Source organism: Miniopterus schreibersii (genome assembly GCF_964146895.1).
Source record: "Miniopterus schreibersii genome assembly, chromosome: 16".
NCBI classification, from domain to species: domain Eukaryota; kingdom Metazoa; phylum Chordata; class Mammalia; order Chiroptera; family Miniopteridae; genus Miniopterus; species Miniopterus schreibersii.
In genome coordinates this window covers 43,185,679-43,198,065 of record NC_138116.1, presented here as the reverse complement: position 1 = coordinate 43,198,065, position 12,387 = coordinate 43,185,679, and the positions used below count along the sequence as shown (strand labels likewise).

General features: G+C 42.6%; 1 protein-coding gene across 10 annotated transcripts in view; it reads left to right on the top strand.

Moving 5' to 3' along the window:
* Positions 1-12,387, top strand: part of SPECC1 (sperm antigen with calponin homology and coiled-coil domains 1) — a 256,463-nt gene that overhangs the window by 163,922 nt on the left and 80,154 nt on the right. For all 10 annotated transcript variants that reach the window (XM_081115997.1, XM_081115999.1, XM_081116001.1 and 7 more), the window contains one exon: positions 232-1,811. In XM_081115997.1, the coding sequence (XP_080972123.1) occupies positions 232-1,811 (1,580 nt within the window). The remainder of the gene's footprint in view (positions 1-231; positions 1,812-12,387) is intronic.

The following is a 12,387-nucleotide window of genomic DNA, read 5'->3' as shown; positions in this document are numbered from 1 at the left end:
GCTGGGGATGGGATTATGTTGAGTGGCTCCGGCTTGGAGTCAGCTTCCCTTCAGTAGAGGGCTGTGGGAGGAGGTACAGACACCCATTAGAACGGGGTAGTTACCTGGAGGGGGAGGGGGTGGATGAAGGGCGACAGCTTCCCGTGTGCTCTGCCGCGCAAGTTGAAGTCACTTGGGCTTTGTTTATAAGAGCGCTTGCTTTGTTTCATTGGTTTCTTCTTTTGTCTTTAGGGGCTGTGACGACAACCAAACGGACAGGCATTCCAGCTCCTCGAGAACTTTCGGTAACTGTCTCAAGAGAGAGAACTGTGCCACGTGGTCCCTCCAACCCAAAGAAATCTGTGTCCAGTCCAACTTCTTCCAGCACCCCCACCCCCACCAAGCACCTGAGGTCCACTTCCACGAGACCCAAGCAAGAGAATGAAGGCGGAGAAAAGGCCGTGCTCGAGTCTCAAGTTCGGGAACTTTTGGCAGAAGCCAAAGCAAAAGATAGTGAAATCAACAGGCTTCGAAGTGAACTAAAGAAATGCAGGGAGAAAAGGGCTGTGAACACCGAAGGGACCGATGCCTTGGACCCAAAGGGAGATGGCACATTAGTCTCACCAGGTGACTCGGAACCTCTGATAAGAGCTCTTGAGGAGAAGAACAGGAATTTTCAGAAAAAGCTTGCTGAGCTAGAGGAAGAAAACCGGGCCTTGAAGGAGAGACTGAGTTACTTTGAGCATTCACCAAATTCAGAAGGGGGATCCAGTCACACCGGTGACAGCAGCTGTCCAACATCCATCACCCAAGAGTCAAGCTTTGGAAGCCCGACTGGAAATCAGTTGTCAGGTGAAATCGATGAGTATAAAAAAAACATACCTAAAAATGTATTACGGACGTCTGGCTCCTCAAGTAGCGACGTTACCAAAGCTTCTTTGTCACCGGATGCCTCCGATTTTGAGCACATCACAGCAGACACCCCCTCTCGGCCCCTGTCTTCCACTAGCAACCCCTTTAAGAGTTCAAAGTGTTCCACCACTGGGAGTTCCCCTAACAATGCGAGTGAGCTGTCCCTGGCTTCCCTCACGGAGAAGATACAAAAGATGGAAGAAAATCACCATAGCACAGCGGAAGAACTGCAGGCTACTTTACAAGAATTATCAGACCAGCAACAGATGGTGCAGGAATTGACCGTGGAAAATGAGAAGCTGGTGGACGAGAAGACAATTTTGGAAACTTCCTTTCATCAGCATCGAGAGAGGGCAGAGCAGCTGAGTCAAGAAAATGAGAAGCTGATAAACCTCTTACAGGAGCGAGTGAAGAAGGAAGAGCCCGGCACTCAAGAAGGGAAAGTCCTAGAACTAGAGCAGAAGTGCACAGAAATCCTTGAACAGGGCCGCTTCGAAAGGGAGAAGCTGCTCAACATCCAGCAGCAGCTGACCTGCAGCTTACGGAAGGTCGAGGAAGAAAATCAAGGGGCTGTAGAAATGATTAAACAGCTGAAGGAAGAAAACGAGAAGCTGAGTGGGTTTCTGGACCTGGAACGGCATAGCAGCAGCGTGATGGCCCAAACTCTGCAAGAGTGCACCGTTACTTTGGAAGGGCTGAGGGCTGAAAATGGGTCTTTGAAGGCTTGTTTGGAGAGTGAGAAGCAAAAAGCTGTAGAGACCAGTCCCGTGGGGCAGACCGCAGAGGGCTGTGAAATTCAAGAAATGTTGAAAGTAGCTCGAGCTGAGAAAGATCAGCTGGAACTGTCTTGCACTGAGCTCAAACAAGAATTACTAAAGGCACATGGTGAAATCCAACATGTGTCAAGCCTCCTAGCCAAGGTAAGGAGATATCTTTTCATCAGTGTTCGCACATCCTTAACATTTCCCTCCTTGATCTTTAAATTCACAGAACATGGAGCATCTTTTGCATAGTCCATTTCATTCTGTTCAGTTCCAGACCCACTGAAGATACAAAAATGAAACACCCCCAGTGTCTGACTACAGTTCAAAGTGTCGTGGGAATGTAGTGAATTCAATCAGTGACTATGATGGCGGGATGAAGGGTATCAGGGGACAGCCCAGAGTCTTGTGCCAAGGAGGAACATTTAGGCTGTGTGGGATAACCCAGGGTAGTGCAGGAGGACTTCTTGAAGAAAGTGACAGTAAGCTGAGTCTTGAAGAATGAGGGAGAGTTACCCAGGTTTATCAGTTAGCATGCTTTGGGCTGTGAGTAACAGAAAATGAAAATCACTCCAAATTTTCCCACCAAGTAATCATATAACCACTATTTTGGTGTTTTCTTGCAGGTATGTGTGTGGGCGTGTTCCACAAGTTAAAAAAACTTTTTAGAATCATCCTGTACACATTCTTAACTTTTAACAATGTAATATTTTCTGAGCATGTTCTCATTATTTGAAACATGATTTTAAAGACTGGATAGTACTCTATTATACAAATATTTCATATGTACCTTACTGAGTGCCTATTGTTGAACATTTATGTTCTTTTCCAGACTTTCGATACTGTAAATATTTTTATGTCTCATTATTTCCTTAGGAAATTCCTGGACATTGACTTGTTGTTTCAGAGTATGACCATTTTAAAGACTTTCAATATGTTCAGCCAGATTGCCCTACAGAAACATGACCCCAGTTTGATCCTCGCTGCAGATCATGAGAGGGCTTGTTCCCCTGAACCTTGCCAACAGTTGACATCAACTTGTTGGATCATTCAGATCTGGTTTTCATTTCCTCTTTTTCCCTTACCTGTTCTGCTTGGAAAGACCTCCCCCCAACCCAAGATCAAGTTAAATGATCACTTCTTTCATTTAAAAAATAATCCTTTAATTAGTCTGGAACTTTGTTATATAACGAAGATTGCAGGTGGTTATATAATATTCTGCCCTCTCACAGAGCAGTGCTGGAAAGTTACAGACAGGTGGCTTCCTGTTTCCCATTTCCTCTGAGCTCTGGGTCTGTGATTTAGGGGTTCCTTGGTGAGTGAGGTTGAAAACATCTTCTCAGCTATTTCAGGGGTTGTGACTGTTTTTAAGAAACAAGTTATGCCATGAGCTTCCAGGAGGATTTTTCTCTACTGCTTCATCTGCCTTAAGATTAGTTAGTTGCAACCTGATTCTGGTACTAGGCTGTGTGATGATCTGAGTAGTGAAGAGAGTTGGGAGTTTTATCATTGTCTGTGTCCTAAATTCACAGCATTTTGCGGAAGCAGTTTCACTGAAGGTACTAGCCAGGTGCCCATTTGAACTGCAGGTTGGAAATTGTAGCTTTACATTAAGTTGTAATGTCTGGAATAGTCCCCCTCCCATTACTCTGTTGCAAAATTTTAATCTTCCAGGCAACCTTTCTGAAGTCCTCCCTCAGTCTCTCATCTATTTTTTGCATTTTCTATTGGTATTACATTAAATGCATGTGTCAGTAAGAAATAAATTGGCGTCTTAAAACAATGGCTTATTTTTTTCTGATCATAAAACTGTATATTTATTACTGATCATTCAGTAATTGCAGGAACTGCTCTATACATACTGTAAGTTTACAACAGTTTAGATTTACTATGTGCCTCATTTATTGTGTCTGAACCTCTCAGCATAAAATGCTCAAAAAATTGTGAGGACTTTCTCAGGCAGGCAGTTGCTTCTTTAAGGAAATGGTTTTGCCTTATCCTTGGAGATGCAGTTTAATGATAATTTTACAGATGAAAAGATGGTAAGAATTTGGCAAAGGAAGTCATTAGGTGAATGAATGGATATAGAAAAAGAAAATACAGCATATTTTATAAATACGATTTTTCTTTTAGTAATGGGAGAATTTTAATTTATGTGCCAGTAGGTAAAATGTTCCACATTTCTGCTCTCATCAGGCCAAACCAGGGTTAGCCACTGGCCACAAATGACAAAATCAGAATTTGAAATGATTCTGTAGACATGATTGCAGAACAGGCTCCTCCGTGAAGGACTGAGACCTTGGAACCTGGCTTAAATAACAGGTGGTCCATGAGGATGCCCAGGTATTGCTTTGGACTGAAAGAAACAGGAACCCCCTAGTGCCAGTGGCGTAAGCAAACAGGTGTTCCCTTTGCTCACATAGTCAGAAGTCCAGGAGGTAGGCAGTTGGTAGCTGTGGTACAGGGGCTCTATGATGGCAAGACCCAGCTCTGATTCTCTTGGCCTTCCTGCCAAGGGTTCAGGGGAGCACAGCATCTTCAGCATATCGCCCTCACAGTCGTGGCATGCAGAAAGCTCGGTAGGTTGCCAAGCACCTCAGTTTTATCAGGAGAATATTTTTCCCCAGGAGCCTCCTCAGCAGCTCCTTTTATATGTGGTCAGAACTGGGTCACACTCCCTCCCCCAGCCACCCTCCTTGAAATCATAAGATCACATCTCGACTCTTGGACAAAATTGGGATTCTTTGTAAGAAAAAAGGGAGAATGGATTTTGGGAAGGGAAGGGCACCATTTGCCACCGCCTCCAACACTCCCTCCCATGTTCATCGCCCCCCACCCCCGGTTCATTCTCCACAAAGCGCTCACAGAGATCTAAGTGTATATCGCCTGCAGCAGTTGCCCTTTACACACGAAGCCCCGTGGCTGCCTTCTGCTTACACCTCCAGCCGTGGTCCCAGCACCACCCTCCCCACCTAGGCCCGGTCATGCCGAGTTCTTGTCGTAACTCGCATCAGATGAAGGAGGTAGGGGCTCTCTCTGCCACAGGTGTTCTTGCCTCTCTCTTTGCCTCCTTGACCTCCCCTCCCCCACCCTTCTCCACTTGCCTGGTCCTGTCTTAAGCTGTAGATCTCAACTACAGTGTCACTTCTTTAGAGAGGCCTTCAGCTCTGTGGGGTCACTATCTCATGGACTCGGCAGCTCCCGTGTCTAGGTCAGCTTGGATCACTTGTGTGAAAACCCCTTGCCCTTCCCCAGCATCTCAGAGGAGCCCAGAGTGTTGGGGAATCTCTTTGGTAGAGTTGAGGAGAACTTATGGATCACTTCCCCATGAATCATGGACTAGATACTGTTGGCAAAGTTAGTTAAGATTGATTCGTTTAAGCTGAAAACATGGAAATTTCGATTATTTTCAGTTTAGTTTCCCCCATTCTCTCCAGTACATTTGGCTGACGATGCTGTATCAGCTCTGGTGGAGCAGAGCCCTATGACTTCATGCTGGGAAGAAGGCACGTAAGAAGCATGTGTAAACAGAGCTTATTTTCCTGCTGTCCCACGGAAGGCAGGAGAAGGCACGTTGAAGCAGCTTAGGGAAGGCTTGCAGGCTGTTCACCTGCAGTTGCCTCAAGAAATATGTCACAGGCCTAAGTGTGCTGTGCTCCAGGAGCTGAAGTGTAAGGTCAGATGTGACATCATGTGGCCCAGAATACAAGGCAGTCATGTGTTGACATGACTATTGGATCTCCCCCTGGTAGAGCTCTGCTCTTGACACCATGTGGAGAGGGGAGGAGTTCAACCTGAGGATTTGACAAAGAGAGACGGATGCTTGAGTAAGGGTGGTCTTGCCAGTGAGACCAGAACCACAGAACCTGTGCTCCAGCTCCCTGGGCTTCTGTATAGCTCATAAGATGGAATACTGCTTCTCCATGTGGATCCAGTGTCACCTCTCCCCTTCTTTGTTTCCCTGGCTGACCCCCTTTCCTTTGGGGGAACCTACTTTCTTCTTTACACATGTTAATGCCTGTCATGAAGTTAGACCTGAACACCATTCTCTTTCTATAACTTGACCTTGGGGCTTGTCTCTGAAGCCTGGCGTCACCCCAGCATTTATGTCTCCTGGGTGAGGTCTTGGGAAGCGCCTTGGTGAGTGCTAAAGTTCTCCCTAGAGAGTTCCCAAAGTGTAATACAGACTTTTACCCTCTGGGAGTTTCTCATAGCCATTTTCCTTTTTCCATAGCAAAAGTGTACACTAAGCTAGCGTGTCCTCTCCCGGCATAGCAGCATGGCAAAGCACAGTGCAGACTGAGGCCAGTATGAATGGAACATGGCTCTCCATCAGCAGTATCTGTCCCAAACAGGGCTAGCAATTAAGCGGGAGTTTGGGAGTAGCCAAGTTAGATGTAAAAACAAACACAACAAAAATAACACACATTCTTACAGCAAAGTTACTCAAGCAATCGTTCCAAGTTTATTTACTTTCATATTATGTATAATTTTAAGATTGTGACTTCTTCCATATATTAGGTATTTAATAAATACTTGTTGAATGAATGCTAGAGAAACTTGCAACAGAATTAGGAGAGAGGCTGCTATAATTATATCCATATGTTAAAAAATAGTTTATCATCATATTTTAATAATATCTAATATTTTAGTGCTTGATATGTGCTAGGCACTCTTAGAGCCTTTAGATAATTTAATTTCATCATAATTTTATGCTATATACTGTCATTATCTTAATTTTTTTTTCAGTTGAGAAAATTGAGGCTGAGAATAACTTATTAGGCTAATTAATTGTTGAAGGCCAAAATTCAAAGTTGGGTCTGACCCCAGGACTCTTATTCTATTTTTTTTTTTTTAATTACAGTTTACATTCAACATTATTCTATATTAGTTTCAGGTGTACAGCATAGTGGTTAGACAATATATACTTTACAAAGTGGTCCCCCGACATTTCAAGGACCCACTTGGCCCCATACATAATTAGTACCATATTATTGACTAAATTCCCTATGGTGTAATTTATATCCCTGTGACTGTTCTGTGACTCCCAATTTGTACTTCTTAATCCCTTTACCTTTTTCACCCAGCCCCCCAACCCTCCTTCCCTGTGGCAACTTCAGTGTGTTCTTTATCTCTGAGGACTCTCATTCTTAAACACTGACTTTATCTACTTCCTGATTACATGAAAATAAAGAAGCTATAGGAAGACATTTAAAGCAGACCTAAGGACCCTAATACGCTGTCATCTTAAGGCCAAAACTTTTTGATTTGAAGAAAAAAGTTCCCTTTCAAGTCTTAAACTAGGAGAATTTTACTTAATTATAACACAACAGACAAATTCACATTGAAAACTTGAGTCATCAAGACTCCTCCTTTGGTTTGATTTATAGCCTGAACCTTGAGGGGATTTGGTGGGGTGGGGACAGTGGGAATATTGCGGGAAGAGAACAGCAGGTTCTCAGGCCAGAGAGCTTGGCACAGTCAAGGAAGCCATGTGTGTAGTTTATAATGCTGAGTACACAGTGTGCTTACCTGAAGTGGTCAGGACAGACAGCCAGTCAGGCAGCAGGAACTTTATCCTCAGGTGGGAGTGGCAGTGAAGTCTCTGAAGTTTCCTTTTTAGTAAATTTATTGAGATATAATTCACACACAGTGTAAGTCAGTAGTCATTAGTATATCCAGAGTTGCGCAACCATAACCACAATCAGTTTTATTTTTTATTACCCCATAAAGCAGTAGGAGTCACTCCCAATATTCTCTCCCTCCTAGCCCCTGGCAACCACTAATCTGCTTTCTGTCCCTATGGATTTGCCTATTCTGAACATTTCATCAAATGGAATCATATAGTGTGTGGACCTGTAGCATCTGGATTCTTTCACTTAGCAAATGGTTTTTGCGGTTCATTCTTGTGGTAGCATAAATCAATAATTCACTCCCACTTGTAGCTGACTTAATATCCCATTGTGTTAACTCTGAAGAACTGCCAAACTTCTCCAAGATGCTGCACCACCGGCAATGTATGAGGATCCCATAGTATCTCCACATCTTCGCCAACACTTGTTACTTTCCATTTTTAAAAAGTTACTATTATAGCCATTCTAGTAGTCATGTTCTGGTATCTTGTGGTTTCAGTTTGCATTTCCCCAGTGACTAATGATGTTATGCATTCTTTTCACGTGTTTATTGGCCATTTGTATGTCTTTGGAGAAATACCTATTTAGATCCTTTGCCCATTTAAAAAATTGTGTTGTGTTAGTATTGTTGAGTTGTAGTTCCTTATATATTCTTATCAGGCATGTGATTTGCAAATATTTTTCCCATTCCTTGGACTATATTTTTAGTGAATTAATAGTGTCTTTTGAGGCACAAAATTTTTTAATTTTGATGAAGTTCACCTTGCCTTTTTTTTCTCTTACTCTGGTCACTTGTGCTTTTGATATGAAAAAATTTAAATGGGAGTTACTGGATCACATTTCCAGTTAAGAAAGATTACTTTGGCCACAAGTGAGAAAGAATGAAGGACTGAAGGGGGGGAGAATGGCGAAACAACATGGACTGGAAAGACATTTAGAAGGTATGCTCAGTGGGATTTGGTGACCTGATATTGGGGATATGCAGTTTACTCACAGGTCTCTAGCTTCTGTGACTGAGTATGTAGTTGTGCTGTTTCCTAGTGAGGGATTGTAGACCATGGAATGGGTTTGAGGAGGGACAGTTGTTGATTGGACATGCAAATAGTGGAGCCAGTAAGGATGAACAGGCCTGCCAGCCAGGCTGCTCTCAGAACCTGCCCATCCAGTCACAGATAGGTCCTAAGGTCAAAAGTGCCTTCAAGCCTGGGAGCCACCTCTTCTTGTGCCTGAGGTCTCCGTCTGTCCTTTCAGTATCTTTTGAAGCAGTAAAAATGTGTATAACCAGGATGTTCCTACTAATACATTTTATATTTGGTGAGGTTTGCAAAGAGCCTCAACCCGGTCAGAGGCGGACACGATATTGAAGATGGGTAGGTAGGATTCTTAACTTCTTTTTACCATTCTCTGCCCTTGTAGATCACCTAGTAGTCAAACATCACAGCCATTTGCTCACTTGCCCTGGAAGAGAGTCTGGACATGTTTGTGGTAACACTGGCCAGCACAGGAATGCTCTGTAACATCTGCAGTGGGTGGGACTGCATCTCCAGCCCCTCAGGACTGAAATACTCCTTCCCCAGCTATAGGGGAGTGGTGGCTGCTGACTGCCCAGCTGGAGACCCTCTCCAGAGCTTTTCCTCTGTAAGAAGAGCTGCCTTGCCCAAGAGGTAGCTGCACCTAGTGTAGCCTCTTGGGTAGGGGAGAGGTCCAAGCCCTTACTTCATTTTGGAGCAGCTCTGACGGGCATCCTGGGTGCAGAGCTCCCCTTGCTGTGACTGCCTTGTATTTTCCCTTCGCTGCCCAAGTCCAGCTTCCTTCACTCTCCTACAGAGCCCTTCTTGCTTCACTTCTTACATGGGCATCCCCATCTCAGAGTCTGTTTCCCTGGGCATCAGACCTGTGACAGTGCCTTTCCCTCAGTTTGTGTCTGACAGAGGAAAGGTGATAAGACTTGCCAAGACTGTAACCCAATCTGCTTCAGAGCTGGCCTTCCTGTCCTTGCATCCAAGGTCCTAGAAGGTTGCTTGAGAAGGCTGTGTCTGCCCTGCCAGAGTACTGACTGATCTCTGCTGCCACCTGCCTTTGGTGGTTCAAGGACCAACTCGAATGGCCCCATCTCCAAGGGAGTACGGGTGCTCCCAGGAAATTCATTTGAATTTATTTATAATGCAATTCCACACACCTCATTTCTAGAGAATGTTGGTTTTTGAAGATGAGAGGTGGTTGGAATGCATGAGAGTGATTTCCTCTTTTTAAAGGGAAACATTGGACATCGCATTGCTGTGTCTGATAGTGTACTACTTCAGCCGGAGGAGCTAGGCCAGCGGAAAGGCTGGTGGAGCGGACGCAACCTGAACTCCTAACAGTCATCAAAGTACAGGGAGTTGGTCTCATCTACTTGATAAATTGGTTGGTTCTTTTCAAATGATTTAATATCTCCCCTCTCTTCATTTGTTAATTTGTAAAATGAATGTAAAAAAAACCTGCCTGTTCCAACCTACCAAACTCATACAAGAAGTTCCAAACCTAGTTAAGGGTTTGTTTTTTCTTTTTTAAAATTAAAGAGCTCTCTGGAATATATTGCTAAGCTTGAGAGAATTATTTCAAAATCCAGAACGAAGAATGATGTGTGTAATTTGAAACAGTATACTAATTTTTAAGCTTGCCAACCCCAACAGTCCACTGCACATGTCCTAGTGGCCCCTCTCTATACCCCTGTGCTTACCAGTGGTGCTTGTGATCATGGAGGGTGTAAAGGGAGGTGGGAGCCTGTGAGAGGCCAGCAACCCCAACTGCATGAAGAGACCCTCCTCTAGGCACTTAGCCTTTGGGTTACTTGGTTATCTCCTCCAGTTTTACTCCTGAACCAAGTAGTCTCAGCAAGTAATGTGCCTGTTTCCAGACTCCAGCTGAGCTTCCTGTAGCCTGACGTCCATGGAGGACATGGAGCCTGCCAGCTCTGCAGAAAGTGAGAACCTGACTCAGGATGCAATACCACAAGCTGTCTTCTGTTGCTACTTTTATAGAGTGATTACCATTTGTGAGGGACTGTGATAGTCTCTTTAAGTACATTATTTCATTTGATTGTTCAGATGAGGAAACTGAGGCAGAGAGATGAAAGAATACAGGGCTTGGTTTGGTAGTATTGGGATTTATTTATTAATTCTATTTTTAAATTACAGTTTACATTCAGTATTATTTTGTATTAGTTTCAGGTGTGCAGTATAGTGGTTAGATAGTCATATAATTTACAAAGTGTTCCCCCCCAATATTTCCAGTTCCCACCTGGCACCATACAAACTTACTACAGTATTATTGACTACATTCCTTATGCTACACATTTCCATTTCCATAACTATTTTGTAATTACCTATTTGTACTTCTTAACGCCTTCACCTTTTTCATCCAGTCCCACAATCCACTCCCATCTGCCAACCATCAGTCTGTTCTCTGTGTCTGTGAATCTTTCTTAATTTTGTTTGTTCGTTTTATGCATTAGATTCCACAAATAAATGAGATTATATGGTATTTGTCTTTCTCTGACAGACTTATTTCACTTAGCATAATACCCTTTAGGTCCATCCATGCTGTCTCAAATGATAAGTTTTCTTTCCTTTTTAGGCCAAGTAATATTCCTCTGTATACATGTACCACAGCTTTTTTATCTTCTTGTCTATTGATGGGCACTTGGGTTGCTTTCATATCTTGGCTATTGTAAAAACCGCTGCAGTGTACATAGGGGTGCATATATTCTTTCTAATTAGTGTTTTGGGTTTCTTTGGATATATTCCCAGAGGTGGAATCACTGTGTCATAAGGAAGTTCCATTTTTAATTTTTTGTGGAACCTCCATACTGTCTTCCATAGTGGCTGCACCAATCTGCATTCCCACCAACAGGGCACGAAAGGTCCCCTTTTGTCCACATCTTTGCCAACACTTGGTTTGTTTGTTGATTCTGACAGGTGTGAGGTGATATTTCATTGTGGTTTTAATTTCATTTCTCTGAGGATTAGTGATGATGAGTAATTTTTTTACATGTGTATTGATCATCTGTCTGTCCTCTTTGGAGAAGTGTCTATTCAGGTCCTCTGCCCATTTTTCAGTTGGATTGGGTTTTTTTCAGTGTTGAGTTGTATGAGTTCTTTATAAATTTTGGATACTTGTATGAATTCTTCATAAAGTCTGGATATTAACCCCTTATTAGATGCCAATGAGTGAATATCTTCTCTCATTCAGTAGATTGTCATTTCATTTTGTTGATGGTTTGCTTTGCTGTTCAAAAACTTTTTAAGTTTGATGTAGTCCCGTTTGTTTATTACTTTTTTTTGTTTCTCTTGCCCAAGGAGATATATTAGAAAAAATATTGCTACAAGAAATGTTTGAGATTTTACTGCCTATGTTTTCTCCTAGGATTTTTATGGTTTCAAGTCTTACATTAAAGTCTTTAATCCTATGAATTTATTTTTGAATATGTTGTAAGAAGCTGGTCTAGTTTCTTTTTTTCTTTCATGTATCTGTCCATTTTCCCAACACCATTTATTGAATAGGTTGTCTTTACCCCATTGTATGTTCTTCCCTCCTTTGCCCTATATTAATTGACCAGAAAGTCGTGAATTTATTTCTGGCCTCTCTACTCTGTTCCATTGATCCGTATGTCTATTTTGATGCCAGTACCATGCTGTTTTGATTATTATGGCCTTGTAATATATAATTTGATATCAGGTAGCATGATACCGCCAATTTTCTTCTTCTTTCTCAAGATTGCTGTGGCTATTCAGGGTCTTTTGTGGTTCCATATAAATTTTTGGAATATTTGTTCTAGTTTTATGAAATATGTCATTGTTATTTGGATAGGAATTGCTTGAATCTGTAGATTGCTTTGGGGAGTATGGACATCGTAATGATGTTAATTCTTCCTATTCATGAGCTCAGCATATGCTTCCATTTATTTGTATCTTCTTCAGTTTCTTTCTTTGGTATCTTATAATTTTTCAAGTATAGGTATTTTACCTACTTGATTAAATTTATTCCTAGGTGTTTTTTAAAAATGTATCTTTATTCTTGAAAGTATTATAGATGTCCCTTTTCTCCCCCCGTTGACCCCC